This window comes from Xyrauchen texanus, chromosome 2 (genome assembly GCF_025860055.1).
Source record: "Xyrauchen texanus isolate HMW12.3.18 chromosome 2, RBS_HiC_50CHRs, whole genome shotgun sequence".
NCBI lineage: Eukaryota > Metazoa > Chordata > Actinopteri > Cypriniformes > Catostomidae > Xyrauchen > Xyrauchen texanus.
Window position 1 is genome coordinate 15,032,524 of NC_068277.1, and position 16,924 is coordinate 15,049,447.

Here is a 16,924-nt window from a genome sequence, read left to right on the forward strand (position 1 = left end):
TTGCTTCAACTCTACACACTGCTCTCTCCCGGAAAATAGGAACACATATGTGAGAAAGCTGTTTGCAGACTACAGCTCAGTACTCAACATCATAGTGCCCTCCAAGCTTGATGTGAAACTCCAGGCTCTGGGCTTAAAGAGTTCGCTGTGCAGCTGGATCCTGGACTACCTGTCAGGCAGACACCAGGTGGTTTGAACGGGCAGCAACATCTCCTCATCACTGACCCTCAACACTGGAGCCCCGCAGGGCTGTGTTCTCAGCCCACTCCTATATTCCCATTACACACATGACTGTGTGGCAACACATAGTCATTAATCATTAATCATCATTAAGTTTGCTGATGATACGACGGTAGTAGGTCTGATCACTTACAATGATGAATCAGCCAACAGAGAGGAGGAGCACACTCTGACACGCTGGTGTCAGGAGCACAGCCTCTCACTCAACGTCAGAAAGACCAAGGAGCTTGTGGTGGACTTCAGGAGAAAAGACAGAGAACACAGCCCTATCACCATCAATGGAGCACTGGTGGAGTGAGTCAGCAGCTTCAAGTTCCTCGGTGTCCACATCACTGAGGAACTCACATGGTCTGTCCACACTGAGGCAGTTTTGAAGACGTTTCACCAGTGCCTCTTCTTCCTGATATGCTGAGGACGTTTGGAATGAACCACCGCATCCTCACATGGTTCTACACCAGCACTGTAGAGAGCATCCTGACTGGCAACAGCACCGCCCTCAACCAAAAAGCCCTGCAAAGGCTAGTGCAAACTGCTAGACACATCATCGTAGATGAGCCTCCCTCCCTACAGGACATCTATACCATTGGTATATGTCTCATCACTGTTATGACTGCTATGTTGCTCGGAACTGCAGCCAAGTCTTTCACCCTCTGTTGCACTTGTGTAGCTATATGGTTGTGTGACAATAATGTGATTTGGTAATTTCATTAAATTGTGGCATATAAAAGTAATAATATAGTATGTCATACAACCCTTGTGCTGTTTTAATGTTATTCACATTGTTATATGTACTCATGTTTGTATAAGCTATTATGTAACAAATGAGAAATAATCTAATATCATTGTTTGAAAGTGAACCACGCATACACGTCCAGTAGATGGCGCAAGTAAATCGACTACAGCGTCACTCGCGTCCTTACGTCTCATCGCGTATCTGTGACGTATTTCCTGAAAAGCAGTGCGTAGACCGTCTCTCCAGTCCGTATAGGGAGGTGTATTTTTATATCCCATTGATTTACGTGGATCTGCCGTATTCAAACGTTCCAGCATGCGTTCGTAACTATGTTGACATTTTGGTCCAAAGGTGGCTCAGACGAAGCGGCTCTCAGTGATGCCTCAGCGTCGCGTTACGCGAGACAACGCGAGCAAACGGACCGCAAAGTTTCCCTGTTGTACAGTAGATGAGAGTATCTGTGTTAAGTGTGGACTTTAGAAGTCGCTTGTCAGAGACTGCTCAGTATATCGGGACGTTTCAGTCTGTGTAGTCTGCCTGTCCACTTCACTCTTTCCACGGTGTCTTGAGTTTACGGTTGTTTTTTGGGGAATATTAGTGCCGTTTGGATTGAGTCAGTCGCACGCAGAGTTTTCATCCTGTCCCTGGAAAGATTTTTGTGGACTTACCTTGTGAACAGGGAAACGGGAGAGTTTACAAAACGGGTGCGGTTGAGGTAAGAGATTGATTAATTTAGTTGTTTCACAGAATTATGAGGGGAAATGGTTTTCGCAATAGTAAACAGCGAGTAGTAAACAGACTTGCTCGCTTACATTTAACTATTTGTGAACTTCATACGTACGTTCTATGACTAGCTTTGTTGACTTGCGTCACCAGCTGAAATTGCTATTAGACTTAGAATTATTTTAAAAAGAAACAAAATACAACCAAATAGTGCGCAAAAATTACACTGGCACTTAGGGACACATAAAGTGACGTCATTTCATTGCATTAGACGTCACCGTGTTTAACTATCTGATATTTATGTTGAAGACAGATATCACGAGCACACTTTTTGTGAAACTTTTCCAATTAGTTTTAAAAGTTACATTTTAAGTGTTTAGGGTTACAGTTTAAAAAGTGTTTGGGCACTGGCTTTTTGTCAAACGACAGTGGAGCATGACCATTGTTAAGGGTTCAATACAAGTTAAGCTCGATCTACAGCATTTGTGGCATTATGATGATTACCACAACAATTAATTTCGACTCGTTCCTACTTTTCTTAAAAAAAATTAAAAGCAAAAATCGAGGTTACAAAGAGGCACTTACAATGGAAGTGAATGGGGGCCAACTTTTGGAGGGTTTCAAGACCGAAATGTGAAGCTTTATAATTTTATAAAAGCACTTGCATTAATTCCTCTGTTAAATCTCGTGTATTATTTGAGCTGTGAAGTTTAAATCATCATTTTTACAGTCGTTGTAGTGTTTGCTGGCATTACGTCATCATGGCAACAAAGTTGTAAAATTGGTTATAACTTTACACAGAAAAGTTAAGCGATTCTTTTTTTTAACACACTAAAACCATGTTAACACATATATTGTTGACATCTTGAGGCTATACTTTTGACACAGCCAGTATTTTAATGTTTACTGATTGGCCCCCATTCACTTCTATTATAAGTGCCTCACTGTAACCCAGATTTTAGTTTTTTAAAAGAAAAGTAGGGACGAGTCAAAATGATATGCCACAAATGCTGTCGATTGAGTTACTTGAATTAAAACCGTCCTTTAATTTGATTAGCTAGACCTGTATAGAGGACACCTGTGTGCATTGTGAGGAAAAGATCACCTTTTAAACCAGTTGGTCAAAAGTAGCTAATAGCAAAATTGGCTGAGAAAAGTGAAGTTTTAAAAGACAGAGAATCATTTGGAGATAACACTTGCTTTTTGTTACACAATGCAATGACGTTTGCATTTGTGTGTCATGTCCAAACACTTTTAAAGAGCCATTATCAAGTGGTCTACAGTATTATATGTTAATGAACTTAGATTATTATTAAAATTATTTAATTAAAAGAAATTGCCAAATCTCTAATAACCAGCTTTGAAATAACCTGATAAAATCAATATTTGAAAGCAAAATTCTGTTTAATGTTCTTTTAAGTACACTGCAAGAAATGTCAAATGTCAAAGTTACATTTCCTCTCCACTGCTGGTCTCCTTTTTACCCTGGAACTAGTTAATGTTAAATTGACAATGTTCTTAAATATGAAGCAATAACTTGCAGGTTTTTATATAAAAAATATGGCATTTTCCCTAATGGAATATTCGTTAGAATTTGTGTTCCCTTCAACGTGCACTGATCAAACACCTTTGCGCAGCTTTCCTTTCCCTTCCCTGTTACGCGTTAACCTTGTAGTGATGTCATGAGTGGGAGTACTTTGAAATCAGGTTTGGCACAGCTTTAAATTGCTCTCAGTAAGTTGCACACCTCTCGCTAGAGACAGAGACGTTCAGGCTGAAGTGAGTGTTTTATTTTCTTTCTCTTGATCAGCTAAAGACTATTATTACAGACATTAGAACATTCTTTTTAGGTACTGTGCAGGGATAAGATACAGTATGTGTATTCTATTGTTAAGTGAATGTATGAAAACAGCTTTTCATATTATAAACTAAAATGTAAATGGATTCTTGATGTTGCATGTTTTTTTTAATTAATTTGTGGTAACTTACGGTGGCTTTTGGGCTTGTTCATTTGTCACTTTATAACAATACCATATGGTTTTAGGAACAACAACAACAAAACTTTCTTTGTCTAGTCCTTGTGATGCATGTGAAATGTTGGTTAAATAAGTTATTGGTGAGCCTTACAATTGGTTACAACAAAAGGGAAATTATTAGGTTGGATGTCAACTTTGTAACGGCATGTTTGTTTGCTGAATTATCTTGATTAAAAACTGCTTTAAGCTATTTACATTCCAGTAAAGCAGAATTAGTCTTACTGAAACTCTTTAGATCTAGCAATTGATCATGTAACTGGAATTAGGATTTTTTTGTTCATTTAATTTGTTTGATTGTCTTCATTGTCTCTTTTTATGGCTTCTGAAATTAAAACCAGGTTAATGCTTAGTCTATTAATATATTATTCACAAAAAAAGTTAAAACTTGACATTAGATTGGCCTTTAGGTGCTGACATACTCTGAATAAAAAAATATATTTTGTGGTGTTGTAAATATAGAAAAATATAGAAAAATCTTGAGCAAATTCTACATTCAAACATGTACAAATTAATGCTCAAGCTTATAAGTTAATATTTTTTATGATTTTATTTTGGTATTAATCATAAAGTAGAAAACCATTTCATATTTATTTGCTAATTTGAGTAAATGTCACTGGTAAATATAAAAGTACATTTTAATTATCCTTTTGAAGCTGGTGTTCTCAGAATACACTGGGCTTGAATAATTAATGAGCATGCATGTCACTATTTGCAATTTATTTACATTGTTTTTATTGTCATTTTTGTTACATCTGGTACCTTGTTTTGTGCAGTCTTAAGTTCATTTTTTACTAAAAAATTACCTGTTCTTGATCAAAATAATTATCTGTTGATTGTCACCATCATGGTGTTTTGTGCACCAAGTGTTGAGGTCTGTGTGCTCTGTTTAATTTCTTCTAAAGGCACAATGTAAAAAGATCATGTCAAATTTACGGTAAAAAACTGCCAGTTGTGGTTACCAGAAATTCACTGTAAAAATACAGTAACAACTCTTCATGCTTTATTGAATGTAATTTTGATGCCTGTATAATATAAGCATTAATGCTTATATTAATATAAGCACCATATTTTGCACTTTCTTTGTCTTTTCTGACTTTGTTGTGTGTTAATATTACGCAGTAACACAGTGACATAGGCCTAGTGATTGATGTGCGTCGTCATGAAACGGAGACCCTCCCCTCCAAATCTGAACACAAGTGGTCACATGAGATGCATTTAAGTGACCAGGTGTAAGCAGTGATGTGTCTCACCTGACCACATGTAATTGGATCGTAAAACCAGGTGGAAAAGGGGCCTTCCTGTTGGGGCTTCCATATGTCATGTGGCATTTGATAAAGTATGTCTTTAAAGAAAAAACGTGGCGTGTTTTACTAAGTTTATTTAAGCACCGTGTATGTATATCATATTTGTAAGTAAAAGTTACTGAATTTATATATTGTTTATCAAGTTAAAATGATTCACTTTTATCAATATTATGTCATAATGTTAATTAGATTTTACTAAGATTTATACCATTAAGATTTACTTAGAAAAGCTGTCTGCAAAAAGTAAATCTGACTAGTAATTTTGTTCAGTGTATGTTTAGCCTTCATTCTATTATGTAGCATATAGAGTTCATTTTTACTGAGGTTTTAATTTCCAAAATCAAAAGGTATATATGTTTCCAAATATAGGTATACTATTAATGTTCTTTCTGGGTAAAGGGCAAAAATGTGGTAGAACAGGTAGTGCATTGAGTTTAACACAGTGCACTGCATTCTTTTGACTGTGTGTGTGTGTGTGTGTGTGTGTGTGTGTGTGTGTGTGTGTGTGTGTGTGTGTGTGTGTGTGTGTGTGTGTGTGTGTGTCAAAGAGTGAATAAATATGGACGTGTCATTTGTAGCCACGCAGTCATGAGCCCCACATTTGTCAGATCGAATAATAAAATAAAAGGCATGTCCTGAAATAAGACACCAGCAGTTTTTTTAGTTTGTTTTTGTTGGACTTTTACGTCAAACAGAATGCAGCAAAAAAAATGATGGGTTGTTTTATCAGATCATGGGATGTAATTGGCTATTTCAATTGCTCTTCTTGTTTACACAGAAAAGAAGAATGTTCGTCCAACTAGACTTTGTGAAAAACAAACGTTTATATGATTATGAAATGGGCCATTTGGGATGTGGATAGGTTGCCTGGACTCCTCATGTATCACTCCACTTGCAGTTTGAATCATACAGTTCAGTATGAGAGTGGAGAGGTTTTTGGCAATCTAGATAATGCAAGCCAAATAGGCATGGGAATTGAAATGGTTTGCTAGACCAAATATTTATTTTTCTACACCTTTTAGACAGTTAAATAAAGATGGAAATACAGAGTAAATTGAATATGGCTGCTTTATACCTGAAAGAAAGTTTTATTGCATGTTGAGCCTCAAGTCAACAAGAATCTTGAGTCAGTGTTTGTTTAGTCATAAAAGAGGGGAAGTAAGCGGATGGTATTGCAGTAAGACGACAGTCTGTCATAACTGAACATGGAATTGGTGAAAGTCTAATCAAAAGAAAAAGTCAGCTGTTCTCCCTCTGTGTTTGGTTTGCTGGTGATATACCAGGAAGTTTGAGGTCTTGGCACATGACTAATGGGTGTCAAGTAGCATCTATTTCCCCCCGACTACCTTCATTAATAAGACAGGAAGACATTGTAAAACTGACTTGGCTTGTTTTGGCCAGACAAGACTTGGTCTATCCACTAGTAGTTGACATTATCATTCAACAACACTTTTTTTTTTGCAATGACACTGGACCTTAGACACCATATTTACTGTCATTTTATGCAATGAAAACAAGGCTGTAAATGATAGAACTACAGCCTGTTCAATAGGTTGTCTCAAATGTTCTGGGTTCAATACAATTTTACGTCAGTTGACAGCATTATATAATAATGTTATATAATGATCACAAAATAAATGTAGACTTTTATTTAAAAAAATAAAATAAAATCACTCTAAAATCATGTTAGCACGTATGATGTTTACGTTTTGTGGCTATACTTTTAAAACGTTGTGCCTCATTCATGAAATAAGTTTTTGTGTAAATCATTCGTAAAGCTGTTCTGATGTAAATTTGCATATTCATTAAAGTTTTCGTATGTTCAAAACGTTATTTGGTACGAACAAAATTTACGCCTGCTCCCGACCATGTGTAAATTGTGTATAAGACATCCGAATGTTTGTGTTCTTTTAGCCAAACTGCCATGACTATATTTGAATTAAAGTGAAATTAAATAAGTAATGAAACAAATAACTAATAATTAAATTAGTCAAATTAACCTTAAAACATTACAAATTAGGGGGAAAACTTTTTAAACCATACACTTAATTTAAAGCATTTCTTTGATGCTTCCATTTTTTATTCAAAGTATAGTTTATTCTCAACTAATTCGTGGAAAGATGCAATTTATGTTTGATTTTCTCAAAAATATGAATGCCCTCTTAAAATATTAGTTGAAGAGTTAATTATTTGATATGAATTCTATAATTTAGTGTAGGCATCGATATATCGCATTCAGTTGATAATGTATGGTCAATGTTAATGCTGTTAAAGTTATAAATAAACACATTTTATATAAACACTGTTGCGGGCAGGTAGAAAAAAGCCAGCCCTGTCGTAGCTTACATCATTTAGTCAAAGACCTTCTTCAGGCATTCTATCAGTTTCTTGGAAGATTCTTCCAGTTGCAAGGGAAGTGTATCATTGTTTCTCCAATGATGCTGGCGATGCCCTCAACTGAACAAGAGGTTAATAGTGGACATCCTCCTGTCGGCGTGAACCGAACATTTTTACACTGACTGAAGTTTCATGTCAAGCAATTTTTATTGACCTCTTGGAGTGTTTAATTGACTAAAGAGCCTCTGAGGACAGCAAAAGCATGCAATGACTGTTGGCTCCTCATTTTCTTTTTAGAACGAACATGCAAATGTTTACTAAATCATTTTTTTACGATGTGAATGCACCTTTTATTGCTTTTCGCATAAATGTTAAAAGCTTCCTATTCTCATTTACTAGCGGGTCTGAAGCCTTTCTTATATGGCATTTTCATGGCCGTGGATTATGATAATTGTGAATGAATGTGCATGTGGACTCTAATTACGAATGGTTGGAATTCACTAGCACTCGTTTACTAACAAATGAAGGGAGTATCCCTGAATCCAGATGAAAGTTTTTGTGAAGATACATTTTTGCATAAATTACTACCAATTTACTCTCATATTTAAGAAAGTTTCACGAATAAGGCCCATTGAGTATTTAATTTTATGAACTGGCCTATTCACCTCCATAGTAAGTAGTGCCTTGCTTTAACCAACCTTTTATTTTTTTTAAATGAATGAGTGATGAGTTGAAATGATTTATTTTGTGGTAATAAACATTATCGCAGTAGTGTATTTATAACTTCAGATATGCATTTAATGAGCAACTCAAGCTAAGCACATACCATGACTATGTGTAGGCTATCAACATGTCCATTCGTCCCCGATGGAAGTTACAATCCCAAACATCCTGCACAAATTTGCGCACAGGAGATATTATTTGTGATAACATGTAAGAAGCAGGTCACAGAGGGAATTCCTCACAAGTTCATTCATCTGCTAAATCTCCTTTATTTGTTTAATTGCAGATGTAAGTTGTAATATTATATTTATGCTGTTGATAACTTGTTTATCTCATAAACAAGGTTTTATTCAACAAGGGTTTTCTTCTAAAACATTGTCAATAGGGCTGCAACAAAAAATATTCTTGATAATTGATTCATCTTACGATTATTAGAACGATTATTGCAATGATTAATCATTAGCTCTTAACTGATTATTCAGCTTGTGCCCATACTTAAAAGGTTGAATTAAACAAAATCATCTTTTAAAAATACCTCTAAATGACAGTCACTGGATTAAAAGGAAAACAACATATTTTTTTTCTACTAATTCAGTAGAAAGTCACTGCAATAAATCCTATAAAAATCCACAAAAATTGATTTTGTCTTGTTTTCCATTTTAAAATTGTCTAAAAATCCTTAAAACAATCCATCTTTAAGTCACAAAAAAACAAACTCTCTCTTATTAATAAAGCTGTGTATTGCCAATTTTCTTCACAATTAGAAATGCACAGTGACATATATTATGATTCAATAAGACACGAGCCATCACGTTATAATCTAGCTGCATTAAGCGTACGCACTCGAGGTGTGAGTGTCCCCACGACAGAGTGTGCATCAGCCGGGTGCAGTTTTAATCTCTCCCCCCTTAGATCAGGACATTCGCACAACTCATATAAGAGGCACTGACAGTACAGTTTTGGAGTTTGTTGTTATTTACATTGTTACGTCTCCAGATGGTTAAAGGTATGAGAAAGACGTACATAATAAAATTTAAACACTTTCCTACAGTTTTGTCTCTGGGGAGTATTGTGGGCGACTGAATCAATGACAGCAAGTTACTGCAAACAGGTGGTTCGCTTTATTTTCAATACACACAATGAATAAATGAAAACAAACAAAATCAACTTATTTACAGCTATATACAACTTAAGAAAAAAAAAACAGTTTAAAGAAAATAAATGATAATAAGAATAAGCCACAGAGAGAAAGAAAATGAGCTGATGCTAAACAAACAAAACAACAAAACCAAAAACACTCAATTACTAATTCCCCCAAACTCACTGAAAAGAAAACAGTTTAAAAAAAAAAAAAAGTTCTTCAGCGTCGAAACGCCATAACTAAAACTTCACTAACTAACCAAACAAAAGTTACACATAGTTGCACATGCTCCTTCCCTAGTGAGTTAAACAATGGTACTTCTACATCAATGTAGAAGTCACGTGACGTACTTCCCTTTTCTCTTCTCTCCGGGCTGGTGCCAGTTTGAAAGACGCTCCAGCTCCACTTATTCCACAAAGAGAATGCTTCTGTATAATTTTGTAAACTTTGTGGTCTACATCACCTGAAGCTGTTATGAAGGTTTGAAATGCATCAGGACTGTGAGCGGTGTAATTCTTCCTCTTCACCGTCAGGCGTGAGCTGCAGCGATGCTCTCGTGCATCATCGTTAGTGTTTAATGTGATCTCATGTTACGTTAAATGAGATCAAATGACTATTCAACAATGAAAATTTTTGTCGACAATAGCGTTGATGAATTGTTTCAACCCTAATTGTCAATGCAATGGTAATACCTTGCAGTGTTTATTTCTCATCATATTTTCGTCAACAGTGTTTGAAATAAAGTTAATTATCCTCATGATCTCATCTTTCTTAACCTCAAACATTTTTGTCAGTAATTTTGTTGAGGAGATTAACACTGCATTCTGAACATGTATTCAGTGTGGCTAGAAACATCATACAGTAACCCACAATCAAAAAGCTTTCAACAAAGGTAGGACTGAACTATTGAATTATTGTCCAGCTGTTTGGTGATATTTAGTCACTTTAAATATTGGAGTTTAGCAGTATTAACAGAATCTTACATGTTACTGATGTAAGCAGCTGTATGGTGCAATAACAGTCAGAAATGTTAAACCAATGCAAAAAGATTTGAATTTGTTATTTTGGGTATTTTGTGATATTTTACAATAGGTTTAATTTTTTTTGTGTTCAATTACACTTTTTAAAGTTTGTTCCACATTAAATGTGAAATTTGCATGCAATTGTGCCCTGCCTCCTCCAACCAACATACAACATTCACTGACAGTTATTGGTCTTTAACAACTGCAGTGGTAAAAAATTGCCACCGCAACAGTGCTGGTTTCAGGTCATGTCAAAAGGTGCATTCATGTTAACAGTGGTTAATTGGCTGGAGGGCTCGCCAAGTTGCTGTACTGTTGGTTGGTTGGTTGCGGTATCCGATTGAATCAGTAATGAACTCCACATTCTGCTCTCTGTTTGGTAGTCCTTGTTTCGCATCGCTGCACATTTGTGTAAACATGTAGTCTGCTCAACTTTGTCACATTGCCAAAGCACTGTCGCTCATGGAAACAAAATAAATGGCTTAATATCACACTTTTACAAATCTGTCAGTGTGAATGCCCCTTAATTTTAGTACTTGTGTGTTTTAAATTTAATTTGACTGGAGCTGGAAATTCTTTCGAAACTTATTTGCAATTTTTGTTTGCTGAATGATCAACACAAAGGTACACAACAGTGCTTCACATATTGAATGGACTGTACATCTTTTCCTCACTGCCTTGTTTTAATTAGTATCAAATTGTAAATGGTGTCCTCTTCTACTAAGGTTCTTTAACTGATTGTGATCGAACCTCTGAATTTAGCCGTGTCCAGCAAACTTTGCTTGGGGTGTATTGGTAATGTTTAACATGCAGGTTACTCTGTTCATTAAAGCTCATCTGTGATTCATATCCTGAATTATACACCTGATTTTGTATGTGCACTAGAACCTCAATTGACAATTGAAACCATTTCTCTCCCTCCGCAGGTGATTCCTAAACCGTTTTGAGTTAATCTCTCCTGGGATCCCTCTCTCTACATGTGCCCAAAGCAGTGCAGATATTTCAGTGGGCCACTGTGCTGACGGACTTGGTATCATTACTAAGCAATAGAACTCCTGCCTTGGTTTGTTCCATAGTCTCTGATGGATCTCAGGCTTGTCTCATTGACGCTGGGTACACTACTGATTCTTGTGACCTCTGGGCCACGACCATCTATTGGGCAGAAGGTTTACACCAATACATGGGCTGTCCACATCATAGGCGGGGAGCAGGAAGCTAACCGGATTGCCAGGAAGCATGGCTTTGTAAACCACGGGAATGTGAGTACTGTTCAGACCAGCATTTCTGTGTTTTTTGGAAGGCTTTCTTTTTGTGCACACTTGTCTATTTTTATCTGCATTTACCATCAAAATAAAAGATGTTAAAGTTCATGTACTTTGCTAGTGAACCAAATACATTTGAAATGTTCTTTAAGGATATACATCTACATGTTTCAAATCAGAGTGACCAGAACAGGTTAACCCATTCATTTTTCTATAATACTTAAATTTGAATTTCATTCACACGTGTACAGTAAATGCACATGTTTGACACTTTTTCCCCTTGACTGATATTATTGAAAGCAGCTTGTTCGTGCATCTAATCAGAAGGTTAAATCACCTACACCAGTCGCATGACTTTGAAGTGAATATTTAAAAATGTGCACTATGAGACTCATTAGTAAAGATGTAGATTTGTCCTTTTCATCCCCTCATCCCTCCATTCAGAGGAAACTCATGAATTTCTGAAGATTTCCTTCATGTTTTGTCTGAATGCTTTGGCTCTCTCATGGAATGCATAAAAAATAATCCTCTTTCTTCGGTTGTCATTTGATATTCTCAGCTTGTATCAGGCCCTTGGCCGTAGGCATGTGTGGAATGAGCTGCTACTTCACATCCTAGCCAACGTACGCTCAGGGTCAACATGTCTTATGTAGAATTTAGCAAAAACTGTAGTTTTTACTCCAATAACATCCTGCTTGTTATAGTTCCAGCTCACGAAACAACTCAATAATTCAGCTCACTTTTATTTCCCAATTGAGTGAGTGAATTAATGATAACCTGAGTGATTGATAAGTAATTGAAAGCGTATTGCATGAAAAAGGTTAAATTAATTAGGTTAGATGATTAATTTAGATAAATAAAATGGCCCGTCCTTCCCGTAATGGATTTGGTTCACTTTAAAAGGCAAACAGCCTAGTGCCCAGATGGTAGTGTAAAGCCAGGTGATGAATGGTTCCCTGCATGCTTTGTAAGAAGCTGCGGTTAGTAATTGTTTGAAATCAATGCCTCAAGAGTCAACACAAGAGTCAAGAGAAACAGCATATTATTATTATTATTATTATTATTATTTTAATGTAGCTTCTGTTCTCAGGTTTATGGCTTATAATGAAAGAAGTTGAGGGGTTTTCTAAACTTTAGGTTTTGTCACTGACTGATTGTTATCCAGCTGACCTGAGTTCATTGCTACAGGCCTATTTCTGCTTTTATCACTGGTGGAACTGGTCTTGGCATTTTAGGTGCAGTCAATGACTAAGGCAAGCATTCCTATTACTATTGTTCATAACTAGGGTTGGGGATTTGAACAAACTACTTACTCCAAGTATTAAACTTCGCTGTATATCCATCCAGCACCACATGAATGATACCTCAAATTGTGTTAAGGAGTGGTTTGTCGTTACTGTTTTAAACCAGTGTACCTCAGGGGGTACTTAAGCAGGTTCCAGGTGGTTCTTGGAAAGTTTTAATTTTAAACATGAGAAATCAAGACTTAAAAAACCCCACATCAGTCAATAATGTCAAAAGATTAAAATAGCTAAAAACTAATGTAAGTAATATAAATTTGTATGGATAACACTTATGTAGCTGAACATACACTCACTCAGTACTTTATTAGGAAGACTTGTACACCTACTTATTCATGCAATTATCTAATCAGCCAATCGTGTGGCAGCAGTGCAATGCATAAAATCATGCAGATACGGGTCAGGAACTTCAGTTAATGTTCACATCAACCATCAGAATGTGGAAAAAATGTGATATCAGTGATTTCGACTGTGGCAAGATTGTTGGTGCCAGACATGCCAGTTTGATTATTTCTGTAACTGCTGATCTCCTGGGATTTTCATTCACAACAGTCTCTAGTATACTCAGAATTGTGCCAAAAACAAAAAACATCCAGTGAGCATCAGTTTTGAGGATGGAAATACCTTGCGATGAGAGAGGTCAACGGAGAATGGCCAGACTGGTTCGAGCTGACAGAAAGGCTACGGTATTTTAGATAACCAGTCTGTACAATTGTAGTGAGCAGAATAGCATCTCAGAATGCATAGCACATTGAACCTTGAGGTGGATGGGTTTTCAACTGAAAACATACAGGTGAAACTCGAAAAATTAGAATATCGTGCAAAAGTTCATTAATTTCAGTAATTCAACTTAAAAGGTGAAACTAATATATTATATAGACTCATTACAAGCAAAGTAAGATATTTCAAGCCTTTATTTGATATAATTTTTGATGATTATGGCTTACAGCTTATGAAAGCCCCAAATTCAGAATCTCAGAAAATTAGAATATTACATGAAATCAATAAAAAAAAGGATTTTAAATACAGAAATGTCGGCCCTCTGAAAAGTATAATCATGCATATGTACTCAGTACTTGGTTTGGGCCCCTTTTGCATAAATTACTGCCTCAATGCGGCGTGGCATGGATGCTATCAGCCTGTGGCACTGCTGAGGTGTTATGGAAGACCAAGATGCTTCAATAGCGGCCTTCAGCTCTTCTGCATTGTTTGGTCTCATGTCTCATCTTTCTCTTAGCAATGCCCCATAGATTCTCTATGGGGTTCAGGTCAGGTGAGTTTGCTGGCCAATCAAGCACAGTAATACCATGGTCATTGAACCAGGTTTTGGTACTTTTGGCAGTGTGGGCAGGTGCCAAGTCCTGCTGGAAAATGAAGTCAGCATCTCCATAAAGCTTGTCTGCTGAAGGAAGCATGAAGTGCTCTAAAATGTCCCGGTAGACGGCTGCGTTGACTCTGGACTTAATAAAGCACAGTGGACCAACACCAGCCGATGACATGCCAGCTCCCCAAACCAACACAGACTGTGGAAACTTCACACTGGACTTCAAGCATCTTGGATTGTGTGCCTCTCTATTCTTCCTCCAGACTCTGGGACCTGGTTTCAAATGAGATGCAAAATTTGCTCTCATCAGAAAAGAGGACTTTGGACCACTGAGCAACAGACCAGTTCTTTTTTTCTTTAGCCCAGGTAAGATGTTTGACATTTGAAGCCCATGTCCAGGACCCGATCTGTGTGTGGTGGCTCTTGATGCAGTAACTCCAGCCTCAGTCCACTCCTTGTGAAGCTCCCCACACATTTGAATGGCCTTTTCCTGACAATCCTCTCCAGGCTACGGTCATCCCTGCTGCTTGTGCACCTTTTTCTTCCACACTTTTCCCTTCCACTTAACTTTCTATTAATGTGCTTTGATACAGCACTTTGAGAACATCCAACTTCTTTTGCAATTACCTTTTGAGGCTTTCCCTCCTTGTGGAGGGTGTCAATGATGGTTTTCTGCACAACTGTCAGGTCAGCAGTCTTCCCCATGATTGTGAATTCAACTGAACCAGACTGAGAGACCATTTAAAGGCTCAGGAACCCTTTGCAGGTGTTTAGCTGATTAGAGTGTGACACTTTGAGCCTACAATACTGAACCTTTTCACAATATTCTAATTTTCTGAGATTCTGAATTTGGGGTTTTCATAAGCTGTAAGCCATAATCATCAAAATTATATCAAATAAAGGCTTGAAATATCTTACTTTGCTTGTAATGAGTCTATATAATATATTAGTTTCACCTTTTAAGTTGAATTACTGAAATTAATGAACTTTTTCACGATATTCTAATTTTTCGAGTTTCACCTGTATTAGTCTGGACTTGGCCTCAGACCGCTTTACATTTGAGTAGAAGCTGCTTGACGAGTTAGATTTTCCCCCACAGTATCTGTTGTTTTAAAATTTGTGATCAATTGCAATAATGGCCATTTTAATAATATAAATTATAAGGCTAAATTATATTATAAAGGAATACATTTCTGGTTTGTTGTTGTTGAAGGGCTACTTCAGGCTTATTTATGTGTGGGCACATAGAACAGTCTTTCCCAACCTTTTTTGTCTTAAGCAATTTTAATTTTTGCATAATAAAAGTAGGACATTTAAATTGGTAAAAAAAAAAAACATAGTTGCATTGAAAGATGAATATGAGCTGGGGATTAGAAAATTGTAGACTTGGGCCAGTAAGACTACCATTTACCAACACCCAAGAAACTACAAAGCAACAGGCTAGAAAACACCCAGAACACCTTACCAGCTGCATAACAATACCCTGGCAACCATCCATAACACCCTAGCATGGTGGTGGCGAGTTTTGCATGGGTAAGCACCTCTTAACTTTTCTTCAGAAAATGCAGATATTCTAATTGGATTTGTGGTTCAGGTGGGAATCAGTTACTGGTCTGCTTCATAATTAATTAATTAATTAATAATTAAATCTTTTTAATCCATTTTATAGCACTAAACATGCAATTGTGTACCATTTGGAATGCAATAAAGTAATTTTCTTTGACACTCTGCTGTTCTTTTTTGTTTATTAGAAGAAGGGTTGTGATGCTGTGGTTGAAGTGTTGTGATCAGCAGCTGGTGCTGTGGCACTTTTTAGAGAGCTTTTGAAATATCTAGTGCACAAGTTTATTTGTCTAGATTCCCAAATAAACTTGATGCAACAGGATATATTTGAGCTTAAAATGGCAGTTGTTTTTGTTGTACAGGCCAGCATTGTAGATCAGCTATTTGGTCTTTGTAATAAGATTGTAACATGATTTTTCTCACCATGAAACCACTTTAGCTCAGCTGTACAGAAATCACACCTGGCTGAGCCCCAGACCCACATTGTATGAAGAGACATGCTGACTGACCCCGGTGTTGGCCGACTTTGAAAAGCATATTGTTTTGCTACACCAGTGCCGGGGGCTTAATGGTTTTAACATTGCTCATTGTGTTCCAAGTGAAGGATTTCTTTTACAGACAGGGAGAAGCTTCTCATTCATCTAAACAGCGCCTTCTCTTTTTCTACTGCAGTTAAAGATTCTTTTGCTTATTTTTCCTTTGCCATCATTTATTTAGGTTATGTAATCAGAGGCATGATTAAGACTTTGACTTGTCTTGAGCATGGCTATATTTGTCTTAAGTAACACTTACAAAATTGAAAAGCAAAGTTTTTGAATTCCCATACAATTCCAACTCTTGCTTGGATATCATCCTTCTTAGGATGGTTAATGATAAAATGGACACAAATTTTTAATAAAACAAAAATCCCATAGTCTTGAATAGAAGGGGGACCGAAACTAAGGCCGTTTTTTCCTGAGGCCAGTGTATTATTTCAGTTGTTTGCAATGGGAGCGCCGCATATTTAAAAAAAAGCCAGCAGCGTGACGAGGTGCTGAGCATCTATTCTGCGCTGTGCTCTTAGTGTTTTTTTTTTCCTGGTCGCCGAGAGTTTAAACATTTTCAACTTTGGGTAAAACGCCACTGTCACTTTTTACCCAGCCATCCAATCACAGTGTAGGAGGGGCGGGACAAATACCACACCGACCAACCATCACATCCTACTTGTACAACGAC

The 16,924-nt window shown here is 36.8% G+C and overlaps 1 protein-coding gene across 2 annotated transcripts in view; it reads left to right on the forward strand.

Moving 5' to 3' along the window:
- The first annotated feature begins 1,214 nt into the window (after positions 1 to 1,214).
- furina (furin (paired basic amino acid cleaving enzyme) a) overlaps positions 1,215 to 16,924 on the forward strand; it is a 134,646-nt gene continuing 118,936 nt past the window's right edge. Inside the window, exons 1-2 of one of the 2 annotated variants that reach the window (XM_052150912.1) lie at positions 1,215 to 1,688; positions 11,186 to 11,518. In XM_052150912.1, the coding sequence (XP_052006872.1) occupies positions 11,342 to 11,518 (177 nt within the window). In that variant the 5' untranslated portion in view covers positions 1,215 to 1,688; positions 11,186 to 11,341. Of the gene's footprint in view, positions 1,689 to 3,415; positions 3,476 to 11,185; positions 11,519 to 16,924 lie in introns of those variants that run through there. The other variant, XM_052150906.1, reaches the window with a different exon arrangement.